General features: G+C 43.4%; 1 protein-coding gene across 1 annotated transcript; it reads left to right on the top strand.

The window, feature by feature from the left end:
• Window positions 1-13785: 13785 nt before the first annotated feature.
• LOC145392430 (uncharacterized) lies at window positions 13786-19000 on the top strand. The gene is given in 3 exon segments (XM_080266838.1): window positions 13786-14567; window positions 14569-17256; window positions 18934-19000. Coding segments are annotated over 3 exon segments (3537 nt in total).
• Window positions 19001-22880: the final 3880 nt, after the last annotated feature.

The following is a 22880-nucleotide window of genomic DNA, read 5'->3' as shown; positions in this document are numbered from 1 at the left end:
CTCTCACGCAACCTTGCTCGACCACGTGTTAGGGGATATTGGGGAGCATAAGACGTGCTTTGGAGTGGTTCCTCCCCACCTTCCCCCTCCCTCACAACCCCACGTGATAAGGAACGCACCCGCACTGGCCCACGTGATCCACTCTGCCGCCTCACACTGCGTAGGGAGAGCAATGACTCGCCCACCTCACTCTCACTTTCCCTAATCCCAGGAATGTCCATTTCACTCCCCACTCCCTCCACTTCACTTCCTACCGCCCCAAACAGAATGCTAGGCCCATACCTGCTTAGACGACGTGGTGTGCGCTCTGGGCCACGATGCATAATCACCTCCCGCCCATACCACGTGGCAGCACGTCCCACGTCTCCGTCCTCGTCCTCGTCCTCGTCCTCGACCTCGAATTCGGCTTCCAAGGCACGCTGGGGATAGGGATATGACATACCACGTGCCTTCTTTGCCTCCTGCCCCTCTCTAGCAGCACGGTAAGTCACGTACTGCCGCTTCCTTGGTGACGGAACTTCCTCGTCACTGCTGGTGGTTTCTTCCTCCTCTGGCTGCACATAATCTTTGTCCATCTCCTCGTCATCCAGTGGGGAATCACTGTCGCCGGTAAAGGTGTCCAGGGCGACTTGAATTTCGCTCTCTGAGAGACCTCTCTTAGCCATGTCTGAGCAGGACCGTGGCTACCAGGTGAGTGGACGAGTGGTGGGCTAGCGCGGGTCGCGCGGGGTCGCCGAGTGTCCCCGCCTGGTGGCAGGTAGGGGAAGGTCAGGCGAGGGTACGTACCGCAAATCAAGCGCGAAACTTGAAAATTGTCGAAATTATGCACATTGCAATTGCACGACGTACTGGTACATCGCCGGGACTGGCAAATGCAAATCATGGTGACGTACCCATACGTCGTCGGGACGGGGCGGGTTAATCAGGACAACCTGATTAAGATGTTAGCATTGTACAATGAGATTTGGGCGTCTCGAACGTTCCCAAACTCATGGCACTTTGCGCATGTCATACTGATACCCAAAGAGGCTGGTCGTCTTATGAATCCCACTTCATTTCGTCCTATTGTGTTGACTTCTTGTCTATGTAAGGTCATGGAACGTATGGTAAACAATAGGCTTCTTTTTGTTTTAGAGTCGAAGAATTTGTTAAATGATCAACAATGTGGCTTCCGTAAATACAGAAGTTCACTAGATCATTTAATGAATTTGGAGCATTGTATTGCAGAGGCATTTGCCAATAAAGAATTCATGATAGGGGTGTTCTTGGACATCCATAAAGCCTATGACATGACATGGCGACACGGTATACTAATGAAGCTCTATGCTTATGGTTTAAGAGGAAATTTGCCTATTTTTATTTCAAATTTCTTAAGGGACAGGACTTTCTCTGTCAAATTGCCCCGTAACGTAACATCGGATATATTTATCCAGGAAAACGGGGTGCCGCAGGGAAGTGTGCTTAGTCCTACTTTATTTAGTATTATGATCAATGATATTCTGTCATCAGCCCCCATCCCGAGGAATCTTAAATACTCGCTCTATGCTGATGATTGTGCAATATGGCACTCTTCCCTTAACCCGCGGCGTCCCGTCGATGTACTTCCACGTCCTCACGTTATGTCACAGCTAATCCCGTCGACGTACTTCAACGTCCTGCAATTGCAAGGTTCATAATTTCCACAATTTTCAAAATTCGCGCGAGATTTTCGTTTTGCCCAGGTACCCAAGCCTCCTCTACCTGCCGCCAGGTGGGCAGCGTCCTAGACCCCGTGTGACCCGTGCTCGCCCTTGTCTTGGTCACTCACCTGCTAGCAGTGACCCAGGTCAGACATGGCGCGGAAAGGTCTCTCAGACGAGGAAATCACATCCGTCCTGGAAGCCTTCACTGGAGACAGTGATTCTCCACTCGACGATGATGTGGTGGATCGCGATTACGTCCAGCCAGAGGAAGAAATAAGTAGCAGTGATGAGGAGGTCCCTTCGCCCCGAAAAAAGCAGTATGTGACATACCGTAAGGCAAGAGAAGGCCAGCCTGCTCCCCAACCACGTGCACAGCTATCTCTCCATCCCGAATCTGATGAGGACGAGGATGAGGACGATGAGGATGACGGAGGCTTAGGACGTGATATCGCCGCGTGGTTGGGAAAAGTGAAAATATCACCACGAGGATCAGAAGGTGGGGCGAGACGACACATAAGGTATGGTGAAAGTACTTTGTCTGGGGAAGTGGCAAGTGGTGTGGTGGGATTGCTGGGAGAAAGGGAAAGTGTTGTGGCGGCAGCGCGGGGTGAAAGTGAGAGTGGTGTGGGGGTAGTGCAGGGTGAAGGGGCAAGTGGTGTGAGGGAGGCAGCATGAGCACGTGGTGCTCGTAGGCCTAGGGGAGAGGAGGTTGAGTCACTCCCCAGCCCATCTTTCGCCCCTGAATAATCCCAAACTTCCTCCCCACAGCCCCAGGATGTGGGGAAAGGAAAGAAAGGGAAGGGAAAGGGTAAAGGAAAAGGGAGAGGGAAGAGAAGTGCAAGTGATGAGAGGCGCCGCTCTCCACCTCCCCAACCTCCCCCACCACCCTCACCTCCCCACCCTGATGAAGGGGACGATGATGACGTGGTTGGAGACGGTGGTGTCACGTGGAACTGGGAAGATGGGAGTAATTTTACTCCCATCATTCACCCTTTCACTGAGGAGTGGCGGTCAGGTTGCACGGCTCCAGGTGTAAATGCAGGTTCGTCATGGGTGGATTTTTTCAACTTGTTCTTTGGTGAGGCGTTTGTGGGGCGCATAGTTGAACAAACAAATATTTTTTCACAATCACAGCGCCGTGAAAGTGAACGTTTGGGAACCATGAGCAGGCATTCCCAACAGTATGACTATCCCGTGACTATTTCAGAGATGTTCCTATTTTTGGCCCTGGTTATCTTGATGGGTGTGGTAAGGAAAAACCAAATTCCTGCCTACTGGACAATGGACCCAATCATCCTCACACCTTTCTATGGAAAGGTGATGAGTCGTAACCGATTTCAGTATATTCTCGGCCGCCTCCACTTTTTTGATGCAGAAGATCCAGCCAATGCAAATAACACCGATAAAATGAGGAGAATTAGGCTGGTATTTGATCATTTACGGGAAATGTTCTGCTCCTCATTTTATCCCTACAGAGACCTCGTCATAGACGAGAGTCTTGTGTGGTGGAGAGGCAATATTTCCTTTAGGCAGTACATACCCAGCAAGAGACACCGTTTCGGGTTCAAGATCTTTGTTATGTGTGACTGTAAGACTGGTTTTGTGCAAGACATAGTCTTGTACACGGGCGCACAGACAGATATAATAGAAGATCGGAGTATAGGACTCTCTGGGGCCGTGGTGAAGACAATGATAGAAGAGTACCTTCATCGTGGTCATGTGTTGTACCTGGACAACTGGTAAACTAGCCCTCTTCTCGCTAGGTTCCTCCGCCAACACGACACCGGAGTCTGTGGTACAGTCAAGAGAAACCGTCACCATATGGTCAAGATAGGGAGGAAACTTGACAAGAACGAGGTGGTTTTCTTCCAGGCCAATAACATCCTTGCAACCCTGTGGAACCACAACAGGGAAGTTTGCCTCCTATCAACTGTTCACAGCTCCCTGATGCACCGCACAGACTCCGTGGATCACCGTAGCGAGAGGAGGCGCAACGTATGGAAACCCGAGTCTGTACTTGCCTATAATCTGAACATGAGGCAAGTTGATCAGTCAGACTCGATTATTTCAAGTGTTGACTGTGCCAGGACCACGATGAAGTGGTACAAGAAACTCTTTTTCCACTTGCTCGACATCACGGTCCTGAACGCCCACTACCTGCACGCAATGACCACCGGAGTATCCGAGACCTTTGAGGGGTTTGTGAGGGAGCTGGCAAGTGAAATAATCGCCAAGCATGCCCAGGACAGACCCACACACCGCACCCGCACCCCCATGGCTGCTCAGACTCCCCTACGTCTTGCAGGACGGCACTATCTCAGTGCAATCCCTTCCGAACCAAACCGTTGTAAACCCCAGTGTCACTGCCATGTATGTAGGCACTCGACAGTCAGACCATCCACTCAGAGAAAAGACACAAGATACGAGTGTGTCGAGAGCAATGTTGCGTTGTGCCTTCAGCCTTGTTTCAAGGAGTATCATAATTTCCTACACTACTGAAACTGTGTGGGAAGGCGAAATGACGCTCATGATAATGGTAAGGCCAGTCAGTAGGTGCTAAGTCAAATATAAAGTTGAAACGGGTGTTATTTTTTCAGAAAAGTAATGTATAAGTTGAGAATTAGTGTAAGTGGAAAGAATTGTTATCAAAACTACACCCACTGTGTAAATCTGGTCAGTAAATATGTGATAGCAAGGAAATAAAGTGGAAACGGGTGTAATGTTAGCATGAATAAAATGTATCAGTTGAACAATAGTGTAAGTTGTAATAATTGATGTCACGAGTACACCCACATTCTGGTCAGTAAGTATGTGATAGGAATTATATACAGTGGAAGATGTTGTAATGTTAGTAGTAAGGTATTTTATAAGTTGAATACTAGTGTAAGATGGAACAAATGATATCTCGATAACACTCCCTGAGTAAGTACACGCAAATATGACGCTCAGTTCCATCGTAAGTTCAGAAATGATGTGATATCAATTATATCAAGTGTAAACATGTGCAATGTTAGTGGAGAATTATTATATAAGTACAAAAATAGGTTGTAAGTTGAAATAGTTGTCATAACGACTTCACCATGTGTGTTATTATGCGCTATTATTACGCTATATTTTTATGTAAGGCCTGAAATAATCTCAAAACAGTTCTATAAAGTTGAAAAGTGTATAATAATATTAGAAAAGTATTATGTAAGTAGAAAAAACACAATACGAGTTGAAACAACAGTCACAGCGAGTTCACTCACTACGTAAATAAACGCTAACATTATGCTAAATGTTATCAAAAGGCCTGTGAATATGTAAAAACAGTTAAATAAAATGTAAAATGGTATAATGTTATTGTAGAAGTATTATGTAAGTAAAAAAAATTATATGTATCATGATTTTAGAATGTTAGCGATTCATCGTGACCAAGTTGGCCGATTTTGCTCGTTTCGCACGATGGTACAATGCTTATTTCAGCTCTATTTTTGTATAAAATCCAATATACTCTTTTATCACATGTTTTTATGTTTGTAATAAATACATTTCTACTTACTTTCATTGGTTTCCCAGACTTATAATACCATAGAAAACGTTAGAGGCTCAGACCGCCTAGGGAGAACACGGGGCCAGGTGGGAACAAGGCATACCTGGTTAAGGTAATTAGGGACCCAAGGGACCAATTTCTTTGCCACTGGCCATTGTTTCTGACCAAAAGCGAAAGTTTAAGCAAAAAAAAAAAAGGGTCGAAAAATGGTCGGGATTGGGGGGTACCAGTGGTCGAGAAGTGGTCGGGACGGGGCGGGTTAATGCACAATTTTCGGCTGGGCGGATTCAAGCAGCCCTTGACTCCGTCCACCAATGGGCCTTGCAGTGGGGATTTAAGTTTTCCGTCCGTAAGTGTGACGCTATAGTCTTCACTAATTGTAATGTACCTAATTTGTGCTTAACCCCTTAACCGCGGGGCGTCACTTTCGTGACGCTTGGGAGCAAGGGATCATACCGCGGGGCGTCGCTTTTGTGATTCTGTGTTATTTTGAATTCACCTGGGCTTCCAAGTGAGGGCTTGTATCATCTATCAGTACTGCCAATGTCCAACACTAGTAAGCACTCCTAATCTCATCTGTACTCCCATCCATTGTTGACAATTTAGCCATTTCGCCCCGTTCTTGACCCCCCTCCCTACCCCCCCTCCATTACCCTATCCTCTCGCCTGCCCGGCCGTGCTACGCTAAGTAAATCTTCCCTGGAATTTTTCACTGATTTCATCCATTGAAATAAGCCCTATGTCGTATTCTTATACCAAATAATATATACAAGAAAGAAATAAGGTAAGTGAGAGTGCCATACACCTGGAATTGGCTAATTATCACCTGACAACACCTCACGTGCACTCGTTCGCTAATTTTCGCTGTTTTTTTCCCCTTGAAATATGCCGTATAATCTATTTTCGTAATAAATATACATGTAAGGAGGGAAAGGAGAAGCCTAAGTGATATTTACATTCACCTGGAACTACCTAATTTATAATGTATTGTCTAGATTTCCTGTCAATCATATAAGTGCTAGACAAAGCTGTTTCAAGATATAACATTGGTAGCTCTGAATATATATCTCCTAAGTAGGCCTCTAATCTATTTCCGTAATAAATATACATGTAAGGAGGGAAGGGAGAAGCCTAAGTGATATTTACATTCACCTGGAACTACCAAATTTATAATGTATTGTCTAGATTTCCTGCCAATCATATCAGTGCTAGACTTAGCTGTTTCAAGAAGTAATATTGGTAACTCTGAATAATCCCTAGCAGGCCTCCACGCTGGTCCTCCGTTATCAGTTCACTCTCATCTTCCGAAGTGAGAGTACGTATGTTTCTTCTTGCTGACTTCAAGGCCTTTTTTCACCCCCATGCAAATGGCCCTATGACCTTTACCCCCTACTAAACCTCGTGTGGAAAGAGGTAAAGGGCTGACAATTGATAAAAGAGTGACTACGATCTTTCTATTGAGTAAAACAGTGCAAGTGGAATTGTAAATAATGTGTAAATAATGTGTAAACAGCAAGTGAAAGTAATGAATGTAAATATACGTGAACAATGGAAAATAGTTTTATAAGTTACTTCAAGTGACAGTGCATAACACAGTGTAAAGAAAATAGAAATGTAAATAACGTAAATAAAATAGAGAACGTAAATAGAAATGTAAATGAGTAGTATTATAAGAATACGAGTATATACCCTAGGAGTAATGAAAGTGAAAGTTTCACTCTAGCATGTCTGAATACTATGAGTTATGAGAGTGAAGATGAAAGTGACATTCACTCTCAATGCTAGTATACAGGACGAGAAAGTGAATGCTACGTATTTTACTGAAAGAAATTGAATCCCTACAGTGACAATAAACTAATACTACTGAAGGAAACTTATGGATAAAGACTGTAGATATATATAAGTGTTATATAGTAATAGAAATATAAAGTGTGAGGGGTTTTATGAATAATAAATGACAGACTACCAAGAGCGAACTAGTGCCAGTGCGACGATCAGACGCGCTCGTAATTTCCATTGCTTTCACAGTGTTTTTTTTTTTAGTATGGATCCCAAACTACTTGAAAATTGTAGAATAGTGTTTATAGTGTTTGTATCTGGCTGTGGTAATCATATTACGGATTGTCGGGAAGTGTAAAGTGGAGACTTCGTTACCCTACTTCAGAGGTCTCCACAAGTCCTACGGTAACCGACGAAGGCTCAACAATCATTCCAGGAGAAAGCTGAAGGTATGTGCCATAAGCATATGTAATTTTATTATTCTAGGTCTAATAACTGATTTTTGGCAAATATTTTTTGAGAGTCTGTCGGAGCTCAAATAACCCCGCGGCACACGCAAGTCATTGGTAAACAAGCCCGCGGTGTAGGGGTTAACTTTGGATAATCAGGCAGTACCTTTTCAAAATTCTGTAAAATTTTTAGGAATACATTTTGCTCGTAAAATGAATTTTAAACTTCACGTTAATACTTTGCTTGCTCGTTGTGATAAACCATTAAATGTCCTGAAAAACCTAGCAGGTACTACATGGAGTACCGACAGAAAATCTTTATTAATGGTGTATAAGTCCCCTATTCGATCGAAGCTAGACTATGGCGCACAGGTGTATGGCTCAGCATCTGATGCCACGCTGAAAGGATTGGATGTGTTGCAGAATAAATGCTTGCGAATGTGTCTTGGAGCTGTCCGGTGTACCCGTGTGGCTCGTATGGAAGTGGAGGCGAATGTGCCTCCCCTCCATATTCGCCGTGACCACCTGGCCTTGTCCTACGGCTTAAGGACATTAAGGAAAAGTAATATCAGCAATGTGGCCTGTACCCCCCTGCGTCAATACCACCACCTTCTGCGGGGGGTGCGTCGGCCACTTGCCGCTCGCCTCCACTTACTGACTCAGGAGCTTGATGTGGACCCCAGTGACTGTGACAAGTTGGTGCTTAAAAACATAGCGCCTTGGGACCCACCCGGCTTTACAGTCGATGTTACGTGGCTCCCAGCACCAAAGGCCAAGGCGCCGGAGGCGGAGGTCCACCACTTGTTTCGTAACATCATTGTTCGTCACTTGGGGTCCCATCAATTGTACACCGACGGCTCCAAGTCGAGTGAATGTGTGGGTGCAAGTGTGTGGTCGACTGAATGTGCCCTCAGGTTTCGGTTGCCGACTCATACATCTGTGTTTACTTCAGAACTTTTTGCTATTGACAAAGCCATAGACTATGCTCTCAATTCTAGGCATGACTCATTTGTCATATTTTCAGATTCAAAATCAGCCCTTCAGGCAATTGCATCTTGCACTACGGACTCTCATGAGATCCAGGGCCGCATCGTTAATAAGTTGCATTCATGCAACAAGTCATTCACGCTGATCTGGGTGCCTGGTCATTGTTGTATCTACGGCAATGAGCAGGCTGACTTACTTGCAAAGTCGGCTGTAGAGCTCGAGGAGACTTGGGACGTTCCTCGTGATCTACGGTCGAGTCTATCTCTCGGAAAGAAATCAATAAATCTTCTGTGGCAAGGTCAGTGGACCAGACTAAATATTCCAACTTGTAAGCCGTACCTGGGCGACTGGGACACTGCCAACCGTCCCAGTCGCCTAGAAGAAAAAGTGTTGGCACGGTTACGGCTTAATGCCACCATTTTAACCCACATAAAACCATATATGGAAAGACGCTTCCCACCGCACTGTGACATCCGTAATGCGGTGTTATCTATCAGTCATATCATCCTGAGCTGTCGGCGATTTATTCGTGAACGTGCTTCACTTGTAAATTACTGCGGCGCAGTAGACGTCCCCTTCACCCTTTCCACCATCCTGGGTGATAGGGACATTGTTATGACTGATAAATTGATGGCTTTCTTGAGAGAGACCGGACTGATCAGAGTGATGTGACTTTTTTACTGTGTGGTTATGGTTTTTATCAACGGTAAATATGTATATATTGTAATATTAATTAGGGTTGACAGTTGACATATTTTAAATAGTTCCTCCTCCCACCGATCTATTTCCAATATAGATGTCCCCTACATTAAGCCAAGTTCCTCGCCTGACAGTCACCAGCTGATGAGTGCGAGTGTGCAATATAGGAAGGTATTGGGCACTTGCAGTCGATGGTGGTCTGCTGGGCGTGGTTCTTCACTTTTTGTGCAAATTATGTAAATACATTATATTATCTTGTTTAAGTTATTCTAATTAGGGACGACAGCTGACGTATATGGAAATGTTCCTGACTCGTCTGGTTCCCTTTCATATATTGATGTCCCCTATATTAGGTTGTGCCTCGACTGACAGTCACCAGGTGATGAGTGCAGGTATGTAATGTAGAAAGGCATTACATATCTGCAGTCGATGGTGTTCTGTTAGTCGAGGTATATTTACCATTAGTGTAGGTCTAGCTATTTGTCTCTGTAGGATTTAGTATAGGTTAGCGATTTGTCTGTTAGGTGATTAGTTTTAGGGTCTTTAGATTAGTTTTTCTTTATAATATAAGGTATAAAAAAATATAAAGCCAAGAAAAAATTTAAAAAAATAAAAATACAAAAAAAAATTAAATTAAAATTATTATATATATATGTACTTTTGCATGAAAGTGTGTCTGTATGTATGCATGGAAGTCTGTGTGTGTGTGTGTGTGTGTGTGTATGTATATATATATGTTTGTATATATATGTATATATGTTTAAATATATATATATATATATATATATATATATATATATATATATATATATATATATATATATATATATGGCCTTAATAACCAGGGGCTTCGGCCCCAATGGTTGATAGGCCGGAAAAAAAAAAAAAAAAAAAATGGACCACTTGATGGGTACGAGTGCTGGAACTTACAGTTCCGTGTTGTAAGTTCAGAGTTCTAGTTTCCATTTTTTTACAGAATATGATTTACGTCATTCATATACTAGTGTAATGTATATACGTCTAATCAGTAACTGGCAGCTGCAGGTGGAGGGTGGGGGAGTTGGGGGCTGAAGGTGTGGTAGAATTGTTCTCGATTCCCCCCTTCCCCCTGTCCAGGGTAGAGGGGGGAAGGAAGGGGTAACCCCTGAGCAGAAATTAGTACGTGTGAGTGTACATCTGCCAGCACTCCCGCGTGTTACAGGGGCACAAGGGTTTGAAGAGATGTGGCATCACTGTGATTATTTACTTCGACCAGTCCACGTGAGTGAAGTGGAGTAACCTCGATATAGTTTCGTTAGGGAAAGATGTTTGTTGTATGTAAGCTCCATTTCGCAAGGTTGACATTTCAACCTGAATTATTGGTATAATTTACATTGTTCTACCTAAGGATTATAATCGCCTTTATCCGACCTATGATGACTGTCCACAGTTTTGAGGTGAACTAACGTGTGAAGGAGGGAGGGACGGGACTCGGGAGGGAGGGTTACCCAACCCCACCTGGGGTAAGAGGGAGGATCCCACAGATGGAGTCAGAGAGAAGGGGGGGGGGGCGGAGTGCTGTAAGCTTTGAACCTGACATGGTGAGACGAGACCACATCTGTTTCATTACCCTCAATACGGTAACTCAGCAATACAGAACAATGGTAAAATAATGAGTAACTTCATGAACTATGTTTATGTGAGGAAAAAATCATGATAAAAAAAGAAAACTATATGATTCAGTTTATGTATTATTGAAATATTACGCTGTATGCTCATATAACTGTGGGTGAAACCATGCCCATGACTTAAGAAGACACTGATCCAGACTGAGACTTGTGAATGGCAGCCTTCAGAGGTCAAGGTCAACCCACTCTAGTAGTGTTAATCTTATCTTTATAATGATTATAACATCTTAGGCTCAAAGATTAAATAACATGGTTATTCTAGGTAACACCTACACTGAGACAAAAATTGATAATGGAATTGAATTGCTTAATAACTACCTTAATGAAGGATTTTGATACACCTATTGAATGTGGTAGGTATATATACTGTGTGTGTGTGTGTGTGTGTGTGTGTGTGTGTGTGTGTGTGTATGTGTGTGTGTGTGTGTGTGTGTGAACGAAGTGAATGCAAGAATTATCGTGGCATAAGCTTACTGAGTGTGGTAGGGAAGGTATATGGAAGAATTATTATAGAAAAAGTAAGAGAGATATCAAAAGTCCAAGTGAGTGATGAACAGGGTGGCTTTAGGAGTGGCAGAAGATGTGTGGACCAAATATTTGCAGTGAGACATAGTAGGGAAGGCTTTTGAGAAGGACCATAAGGCGTTTATGACATTCGTGGATCTGGAAAAAGCATATGACAAAGTGGACAGAGAAGGATTGTGGAAAGTTTTGCGCATGTACGGTGTAGAGGGTAAGCTGTTAGGTGCCGTCAAGAGTTTTTATGATGGTAGTGAAACATGTGTCAGGGTTAATGGGCATCTACAGTAAGTGAATGGTTCACGATCAGTGTGGGCGTGCGACAAGGTTGTGTGATGTCCCCATGGTTGTTCAATGTATATATGGATGGGGTGATGAAAGAAGTGAAAATACAAGTAATGGAGAGAGGGATGGCATTGGTAATGAATGGTGATGGATGGAATATCTCAAATTTGTTGTATGCTGATGATGCAGTACTGCTTGCAAGTACCGGACAAGAACTTGGTAGGCTGGTGCAGAGTTTTGCTGATGTCTGTAAACGTCGTTCCTTGAGAGTAAATGTAGAAAAGAGTAATTTATGGTTATTGAGAGAGAAGACTGGAATTGGTGAGAGAATTCAAATACCTGGGTACAGTGATAGATAAGAGAGGAAAATGTGCAAAAGAAGTTTAAAGTAGGGTGACACAAGGAAGAAAAGTAGCTGGTGCAATGAAGGCCTTGATAAGAAACAGAGGCTTGAGTGTTGCAGCTGCACGAGCCTTACATGAGGGAGTGTTAGTGCCAACTTTAAAATATGGATTTGAGACTATGATGTGGCATGAAAATGAAAAATCAAGAGTAAGAGCAGTGGAGATGGAACTGCTGAGGAATGTATGTGGAGTACAGAGGGTGGATAGGATAAGAAATAATGTGATTCGTGAAAGTTGCGGAGTGAGGAAGTCGGTGGACACCAGAACTGAAGAGAGTGTACTGAGATGGTATAGTCATGTGGAGAGAATGGATAACAATAGAGTGGTGATGAAGGTATATCTGAGCGAATTCGAAGGAGGGAGGAGGCTAGGTAGGCCAAGGAGAAGGTGGAGAGATACGATGGATGAATGTGTGAGGAAGAGAGGTTTGGAAGTCGGTGAGGCTAGGGAACTGACAGGAGATCGAGCTGGCTGGATGAGTTTTGTGAGAAGTGCATGATCAGGGATTTTTGGCACCCCTTTTTAACGTGGCAGTATCTGGATTGACTCTGTCAGATACGATTATTTGAAGCTACAGAATGTGTGAATGTTTTTGGTGTATCCGATAGAGCCAGGATTCCAGGGGCTTGAATGATGAGTGAATGGAAGCGTGGCCAATTGGAGTGTGCAATTTTGGGCTGTCTGGACATTGCTACTCCTCACCCTGCCCTTGGATGGGAAAGAAGGTCCGAATGATGATGATATATATATATATATATATATATATATATATATATATATATATATATATATATATATATATATATATATTGTATCATTAGCATGATAGGTATTTGTATTATCTGTATATATGTAACTATTTTGTAATAATGGATAATGTAAGTCACACCAAATGTTTTCTTCTATTGCGCATCTCAAGCGTAATTTGTTTGGAGTCAGCTGACTTGATGGGTGTTTTCGATGTATACCGCTCAGTTGCAGCTGGTTGTTGGTGGACGCTGGGTATTTACTTGTTGTTGGAGCCATATTATAAGGGTAGGTACAAGTTGTATAGGATTGTGGAGTTGCGAATACTTAGGTCATGAGGAAATAATAGTGGTATACTGTACATAAAGCAACGTAATTGTATCCACCCCTGTCGGGTTTGTTTGATGGTGGATTGGAATGTTTACTATCTGCGGCTTTCAGCCGGTGCAGGAACTGTGTGCAGAAGTGGTAGCCTAAGGTGATGATGACAGGATGCTCCCCTACTGTGAATCGAGGCTCGTGATGGTGTGGCCATTGAAGTGAGTGTAAATAATATTACTTTGTGTTGTATATAGCGGTGAGGCATGTTGTGCCCAGGGTGAATATTTGGGCTTTGGTAAATATATTTTCATTTCCTTGCTTTATTATTGTATGCTATTGTGAATTATTATGGATATGATTGTTATGGAATTATTGTGCAGGCATATCTATTATTCATATTTGTTTACTGATGTGATTAGGCTTATAGACTACTCACTGTGTTCCTTTTTGATTACCTCTGAGGACTGGACTTATACTACATTTGCACTACATAGATTTATTGCATTGATTTATTGTGGCCCAATGAATTTGCCTTAGATTGTGTACATAGGAATTTTATAACATTATTGAGACTCTGTTCTCTGTTTTATTACAATTCTTGTTCCCATTGTTTTATTGGATTATTGTATTACAGGTTGAAACTTCTGGAATAAATAGCTGTTATGACTTGTGGCCCATCCTTGATTTTCCCAGTACATTTCAACTTCAACCACCATGGGGGTGCAAGAGGAATATGATGCCTTGAAGAGACAGAGGGGCACCACCAAAGGAAAATTCACCAGGAAGGTAACATTGTGTGAGGAAGGATTGGATAGAGGTGATCATTTATCAGTGTTAAAGAGGAACTGTGATGAAGTGTTGGAAGCATTCAAATGCTTGGAGAGTAAAAGTGATGAACTGCTAACTTTCATATGTGACAATAATCTAAATGACAATGTGGAACAGGAAGCCCAGAAATACATTTTAGACTGTGAAAGAGTTAAGAATGATTTATGTGCAAAAATAGGTAAAATTGAGAATGACCAGAAAGCCATGGATAAACCTAAAGTTAAAGTAAAGAAATTTGAGCCACCTAAGTTTGAAGGTAATCTGAGAGCCTACCCTACCTTTAAAGAAGATTATAAGAATCTTGTCAAAAGTATGTATGGTACTGATCTATATGCTCTTAAAATGTGTCTTGGTGGTGAAGCACTACAGGCAGTAAAGGGCTCTGAGGGTAACTATGAGGAAATGTTTCAGCGACTGGATGATAAATTTGGAAATTCAAGAAAGATTGTGGATTTAGTGATAAGTGATCTCAAGTCTTTAAAGAAGATTACTGATGGTGACACCAAAGGATTCATTAAAATGGTAGACCAGGTTGAGCAGTGTTGGTTAGATTTGAAAAAGGTAAATCTATCGGATGAACTTAACACAGCCAACGTTGTCAGTCACATTGAAAAGGTTTTACCTTCTCTTCAAAAGAGAGAATGGGTCATTAAAGCAGAAGAAGTCAGTCACTAGCAAGTTGTTTCCAGAGATGTTGAAGTTCCTGCAGAAGGAGAGGAAAGTTTTGGAGTACATGAATTCTAGCATTAGAAATAGTAGTGGTGATAATAAGGTAACACAAGCAGTACCGGTACATAATGTTAACAGTACATTTGATAATAACACTGATTCAGACCTGGTAAAGTTGGTGAAGAAGATGGGTGAAGAGCAGCAGGTCAAGAATAAAGAATTTGAATCATGTATTGTAAGCTTAACTGAGATGGTAAAAGGTGCTAACCATAAGGCAGAGAGCAGGGGTGGAGGGTGCTTGTTACACAACTCAACGGGTCATGAGATTACAGACTGTTATAAGTTCAAAGGTCTTAGTAGCAAAGATAGACTTGAGATGATGAAGAATAATGGCATATGCTTTAGGTGCTTGAAGGGATATCATCCAGCTCGTAGCTGCAAAGTGGGTAAATTGTGTGATGTGGTGATTGTAGCACAAGGTTTGTGTAATCGTAATCATCATCCACTTTTGCACCCTGATAAGATGGAAGGTACTCTTCATAATGTAGTATCAGAGAAGACATTTACAACTTTGTTGAATATCAGTGCATTAAATAGCGGAAACCAACCTGTTACTGTATTATGGGATTCAGGATCTGATATTTCGTTGATAACTCATAGCATGGCAAAGAAACTGGGATTGAAAGGGAAGAATGTCAATCTTTCTATGATTAAAGTAGGTAATACCATTGAACATCAATCTAGTAAAGAATATTGTGTGCCTTTAACTGACAAAACTGGTAGGGTTTGGAATGTGGATGCTGTTGGTATCAATGAGATATCAGCCAGAATCAAGAAGGTTGATCTATCAAAAATGCCTGAGCTTTTTGTGGGAATATCAAGATCCGAGGTAAATCGCCCACATGGTGAAATTGATATGCTCATTGGTGCCAATTATAGTGAATTGTTACCAAGAGTTGTTCAAACAAATAAGAGTCTACAGTTGTTAGAAAATCAGTTTGGGCTCAGTATCCGAGGTAGATATGATGAAAATACAGGTCAAGTCAACGCTAACAACCATTTACTCGTAAGAACACATAAACTGTCAAGCTTTGCAAGTCTGAATGAAATCAGCATTGAGTCTGCTGATAATCTAAAGAGTACGTTGGATAAATTTTTTGCCATAGAGGAAATTGGAATAAAGTGTAAGCCACAATGTATCAAGTGTATGTTTAGAGGTTGTCCTGGACCTAACTGCATAAGTTTGAGAGAAGAAAAGGAACTAGCGTTAATTGAGGAAGGATTGGTGTACAATGAAGAGCAGAAATGCTGGATAGCTAGTTATCCATGGATAAAGGACCCAAATAATCTGAAAAATAACCTCAAAGTAGCAATTGCCAGATTAAGAACAACAGAGATCAGTTTAAAGAAACTCGGCATCGAATATGCAAATAAATATCAAAGTGAAATTGAAGATATGGTTAGTAGGGGAGTAGCGAGGAAACTAAGTAAGGAAGAGGTTAGAGACTACGAGGGTCCAGTTCATTATGTTCCCCATCATGAGGTGTTGAAGCCAGAATCTAGTTCAACCCCCCTGCGCATCGTTTTCAACTCCTCTGCATCTTATATGGGCCAGAAGCTGAATGACTTTTGGGCTAATGGGCCCGACATTTTGAATAATTTGCTTGGAGTGTTATTTAGATTTAGACAAGATACGGTAGCTATAGCAGGTGACATATCGAAGATGTATCATACTGTCAGACTCAGCACACTAGATGAACACACTCATAGATTTGTGTGGAGGGACTTGGATAGCAATAGACCACCTGATCATTATGTACTCACCACAGTCACTTTTGGAGATAGGCCTAGTGGTACTATAGCTACATTGGCTTTGAGACACACGGTAGAAAGGTTTGGTGGGGAGGTTCCAGAAGTGCAAGACATGATTATCAATAATGCTTATATGCATGAGATACTGTATTCTACTGACTGTGTTGAGAAAGCCTTCAATTTGATACAGAATGCGGAGGAGATACTTACTCTGGGAAGTTTTCGGGTGAAGCATTGGATACTCAGTGGGCATGATGAAAATTGTAATGTCACTGTGATAGACTCTGATTGTGAGAAGATTTTAGGTCTGAAATGGAACCCTAAGGAGGACAATTTTTCCTTCACAGTAAAGGTTAATTTCACACCAAGAGTGAGAAAGATAAGGAGTGGTCCAAATTTAGAGTGCTGTGAGATTGAAGCCAAATTTCCAGAGGTTTTAACACGCAGAATGATATTGAGTCAGATTGCTTCACTCTATGATCCACTGGGGTTTACTGTACCAGTTGTACTGAAAGCTAAAGTTTTGATGAGGTCTATGATTACCAAAGGTAATTCAAATGATAGAGGAATAAAATGGGATGATCCACTTGATGCTTCTGTGGTGAATGAATGGAAAAAGTTCTTTAAAGAGTTGTATGCATTAGAAGACTTGACTTTCAGAAGACCCTTGAAACCATCTAATGCCTTTGGTAAGCCCATCCTAATCATATTTTCTGATGGTAGCACGCAGGCATATGGGGCATGTGCATATATAAGGTGGCAGATTGGTAAAGATAAGTTTGATGCAAATCTGATTGTGGCCAAAAATAAGATTGCACCAGTAAAACAGTTGTCTATTCCTCGCTTGGAGCTTTGTGGTGCTCTTACGGCAGCTAGGTTGAGAGAGTCTATAATGAAGGAGTTTAACCCTTTAACCGCGGGTGTCATTCCAGAATGACGTTGCAAAAACTGGACCAAACCGCGGGTGTCATTCTCGAATGTTTGTGAATATTTTGAATACCCCGCGTTTTTTCCGTGCGCCAATTGTTTCAAGGGAGAGTAGCTATTAAGTTCTTTCACTCCAGCCGACCCCCACCTCCCTCTTCCCCCCCTGGGGCCCCACCTCCCACCCCCTGGGCCCCCCACCCCACCCCTGACCAAGCGCGCATCAGTATCTGTCCAGCTGTGTGAGTGACAACACATGTTGATGTGGCAGTGAAGTGCAGGCAATTACAGTGCCTTTTACCTGTCTCAGTGAACACAGAGTGGGTGTTTATCGTATGTGCAGTGTTCATATATGTTTATAGTATTATTATCAGAATGTGATTGGCATTTGGTAATGGTGTGTGAGCGAAAAATAGTGATTACAACACCGCTGATGTGGCAGTGAAGTGCAGGCAATTACAGTGCCTTTTACCTTCCTCAGTGAACACAGAGTGGGTGTTTATCGTATGTGCAGTGTTCATATATGTTTATAGTATTATTATCAGAATGAGGTTGGCATTTGGTAATGGTGTGTGAGCGAAAAATAGTGATTACAACACCGCTGATGTGGCAGTGAAGTGCAGGAAATTACAGTGCCTTTTACCTGCCTCAGTGAACACAGAGTGGGTGTTTATCGTATGTGCAGTGTTCATATATGTTTATAGTATTATTATCAGAATGAGGTTGGCATTTGGTAATGGTGTATGAGCGAAGGTAATGATGTGTGAGCGAAAAATAGTGATTTTACACCCCTCACTTCTAACGGCACTGCCCGTCCTGTGAAAGTCAACGAAGTCATGAAACCTACATCAATGGAAAGCTGAAGGTTAGTACTTTCTAATGGTACCTTATTTTTTTCTCTAGCTTTATTCTGTGCAGAGTTATTAAGGTTAAAAGGTTTGTTTACATTTGGCTGAAACCCCCGCGGGAGAGGACAGTCAGACCAAAACAATACCCGCGGTTAAAGGGTTAAATGGGAGTTTGAATCAGTGTATCACATTGTTGATTCATCAATTGTAAGATCACAAATTCAAAAGGAGTCTCACGAGTTTAACACTTTTGTTGCAGTACGTATAGCAGAGATACAAGTCAAAACAGATTCAAGCGAATGGTGGTGGGCTGATACAGTTCAGAATGTTGCAGACTTAACTTCCAAACCATGTCATCCAGAGAAGATTGGGAAAGACTCTGCCTGGCAAAATGGACCTAATTTTCTGACTTTACCAATTTCAGAATGGCCTATTAGACAAATATGTGAAGATGAACTAACAGACAGAATCAGTATTACCATGACTGTTGCTAAAGTGAACCAGGACATTATTGATTTGGGAGTAATTGAGGCGTCTAGAGCCAAAGGGGCATCCCCACCAATATACTGGTTTTGAGTTAGGTAGGGGAGACAACAGGCTTAACCCTCTTCTCAGTGACAGCACTGGTTGCCATACAAGATTCGGCCTTCTGGACAGTGGTAGAGGGGCTCAAAGTCACGTGGGTTTGTCCATGCTGCCGGGCGAACAAATCAGAGCAGGCAGGCATCTAAGCCACACAGCCTAAACCAATCAGCATTCTCACTCTCTGCCACTCCCCCAGAGCAGCCAATCAGCATGCATGTGTCCCGCCCGGTGTGACGGTGAGGATTCCTTCCCGTGTTCACTGAGGTGTATAATTATTACGTATTGGATTTTTACCCCATTTATCGTGGATTATTGGTGACAAGATGAGATGTTGTCATTGGGGTTGAAGGGGGGGTGACAAGATGAGTTCATCACATAGTTACAGTGAGGAGGTGGTGCCTATAACCTCTCGTAAGTGTCAGAAGTGTGTGAAGAAGTGGAAAAAGGTAGAAAGGAAGAGGAAAAGAGAGTGGTGAGGGGAGACAGCCGGAGGGGGCGTGGCACTGAGGAGGCAGAGTTGGATGTCGTTCTCCTAGATGACGACCCCACCATTTAACCCCCCACTACCCCTTCTCAATTTCGCGCACGGTAAGTTTCAATAAGTTTTCTGATCCCGGAATTTTCACTACGAAGCCGCCCGGCCGGTGAGCGTGCGCGCGGGCAAATTGAGCGAATGAAACACATTCTTGCCTTATTTTCGCCCCCCAAAAATCAATGTATTCCCATGAAACCTATGTCGATGTATGCGTGGATGTTTGTTTTATCTGATAAACATGACCAGAACACAGGAAAACAACAGCACAGAAAGTTATGAGCCATGGAAGGCATGTCGGGTAAGCACTTTTGAGTTCCCAACATCGCCGTTTGAATGTTTTCCATCCTACAGGAAAATGATCTATAATTTTTTATAGAGAATTTCATCAGCTTTCTAACGAAACCAATCTGGTTTAGATACGATGTATACTTTTCGAGAAAATGGTCAAAAACTGAGAGCCATTTTCGAAAAATTTTCACTGACCTCTGAGAGCTAAGTTTTCCCAGGGACCTAACGTTTTTATTACATAATAATATGCCCCCATTATCCAGCTTTCCCACTGTGACGGGAAAACCCCATACGCCTCATAGTTCTCGAGTAAATCGAAAAAAAGTACAAGGCACTCCGTGCGTTATTGACTTTCATTATGCGCGCATGGCGTACGCAATGTTCACGTCTACGTAAACACGAATTATTATGAGTAATATTACATCTTTATGTATTATACATATATAGAATTTCCTGCTCTTCATCATGGTTCAAACGTGAAATCGATACGTCTAATAGTTTCCGAGTAATTGGCAGAGAAACTGAGAGTATTACTACGAGCCTTTCTCAATGGTAACAGCCGCGAAGAGACACTCATTTCCACCGTCTTTTATCGCACAACACGTAACATAATGCTTACATTTTGGTATTGATCATACGTAGAATTTAGTGGTATAGATCATGGTTGTTACAGAAAATCGATAAGTCAAACAGTTTTCGAGTAATTGGCCGACAAAGTTAGGTGATTACTCCGAGCGCTTTTCACTGATAACCGCGAGTGAAAACATTTCCCTCGCCTTTTCCCCCAAAAAAAGCTTCCCAATGCTTAGATTCCGGTATGGATCATACGTTTATTTTTGTGGTATTGATGATGGTTGTAACAGGAAATCTGAAAGTCTCATATTTTTCGAGTAATTGGCAGACAAAGTGAGGTTACTCTTCCGATCGCTAACAACTTTTACACATACTGTAATTTCCTTGCACACTTGCCAGAAGACTATGCTACCAATTGTTTTTCCCACTATCTGTACATACTATAACATCTTCCATGGGTGTTTTCCTATGGTTATAACCTACTACACATAAACATTACTTCTAATTTTACTGCTGTGGAGAATTACTTTCTTTCATATGTGTAATCTGTTGGAGGAAATGGTTATTTCTCTGGAAATTGGAGAGGTTATGGTAATAGATTATCATATATATAAAACAAATTTGAAGAACTCACTTCCTCCAGGGGTGTTGATCCACTTTGACCAGGGATTTGAAGATGAGGAGTTATGTAGTGTGAGTGTGTGAGTGTGTGTGTGTGTGTGTATGTGTGAGTGTTTGAGTGTATGTGTTAGTGTGTGTGTGAGTGTCGGTGAGTGTGTGTGTGAGTGTGTAGGTATGTTAGTGTGTGTGTGTGTGTGTGTGTGTGTGTGTAAGTGTGTGTGTGTTGGTGTGTGTGTGTGTGTGTGTGTGTGTGTGTGTGTGTGTGTGTGTGTCTGTGTGTGTGTACACTCCACTAGGGAATACTTTGCACGGTATGGAACTGTTCAAAGCAATCACCTACACAAAGTGGCACATCACAAACAGGACACATGTGACTTGTGTCCCTCCTCATCTTGCCCAGGGAACACAGGGTGCACCGCAGCCTTCTCCTGCCAGGGATCCTCTCCCGATGGTGCCCCAGTGTGTTGTCCAGCCGCATCCTATGGTTGACAAAGCGACGTCGCCTGCTGGGCTGGATTCCTGGGTGTCCCTGGTCCTCTTCTCCTGGAGGTGCAGCTGCAGGCCCGGGCATCACAGCGACAGCGGGTTCTCCCGACGGACCAGGAAGTGGTGATGGCTCCCTCTCCACCTGCACTGGTTCCTGAACTGATGGTGGTGGTGGCTCCTGTGCTGGGACTCCTGCAGTTGGTGCTCCTGGCTGGTCCTCGTCCCCTCTTGGTGGCGCAGGAGCCATTGGTGTGGGCAGCTCTGTGGTTGCTGCATCAGGTGCTGGGAGTCCTCTTGGCCGTTGGGTTGGAAGATCAGGGGCGTGGTGGATGACATGCCCTGACGGAGGCCACTCTGCTTCGTCGAAGAAAAGGAGCTTGTCGATTATTTCTTCGAGAAACTCCAGCAGGGTGACCTGCCTCCGTACGGTCTTTTTGTACAGGGAGAAGGCATTAAACAACGCCATCTGGATGAGGTAGAACGTAACCTTCTTGGTCCACTTGACGGTCCGGCGTTGCATAGGGTAATATTGGACCATTTGGTCAAAGTGGTCTACCCCACCCATATGGCGATTGTAGTCAACCACCACGACGGGCTTGTTGATAGTCTTCTGGACGTATCTGGTCGTCCCGTCACGTGCCCTGGTCTTCCCTCGAACCCGCTTTGGGATGGTGTCTTCGCTGTGGAAGGTGGAGATCATGTTGACGATGCGCTTGTCCTTCCACAGCAGCACCATCACATTATCCTTGCTCATCCATGTGATGCCCGGCGCCGGTAGATCCCTGCCCCGTGCGATGTCCTGTAGCTGCTTCGGTGCTCCTCTAGCCAGGCGTAGGGTCCCACACACGTAGGTTCCTGCAGTGAAGAGGAGTTTGCACAGGGATACAGAGTTGTAATAATTGTCCATGTAAACTTTGTATCCTTGATCCTTCAGCGGCTCTACGAGGCCCATGACCGTCTGCTCCAAGGTCTTCCTCTGCCCCGTATACACGTCAAAGTTGAAGATGTAGCCCGAACAAGCCTCAGCCAGGATGTAAAATTTGATGGCATACTTGGCAGGCTTCATTGGGTTGTAGACACGGAAGCTGAGCCTCCCCTTCCAAGCCAATGATCCCTCATCCAGGCTGAGATTTTCTTCGGGCTGGTAGGTGTTCCTGAACCGCTGAAGGAGGTACTCGAGTACCGTGCGAACCCTGATGAGCCGGTCTTGACTGTCCCCGGGGATGGCAAGCGAGTTGAACGCGTGGAAGTGTTTCAAGATGGCCCAAAACCGCCTTCCACTCATCACTTGCGAAAACATAGGGTAGTTGTGCACCCTGGACCGATGCCAGTAATGCCTGATGGTCGGTATTGTAACTACCCCCATGAGTAAGTAGATCCCCAGGAACCTGGCCATCATCTCTTCACTACAGATAAACCATGAGTCCAAACCAGTCTCCAAGAATGCTGCGTAGTTGTTTGTCTCGCGGGTTAAGTACGCCAACAACTCCCTGGTGAAGAACAGTTGGAAAAACTGCAGAGGAGTTGTTGGCGTCTCAACCTTCATCCCAGGGGATCCGGTAAAGGGCCCATTTGCTGGCGTGAATGGGCCACTGCTCCACCCCTCGTCACGTGCGTCAACACCAGTCGCACGGGTCGCA

Source organism: Coenobita brevimanus, chromosome 22, assembly GCF_032717465.1.
Source record: "Coenobita brevimanus isolate Jiangsu-jjx chromosome 22, ASM3271746v2, whole genome shotgun sequence".
Taxonomy (NCBI): Eukaryota; Metazoa; Arthropoda; class Malacostraca; order Decapoda; family Coenobitidae; genus Coenobita; species Coenobita brevimanus.
This window is presented reverse-complemented; position numbering and strand designations above follow the sequence as displayed.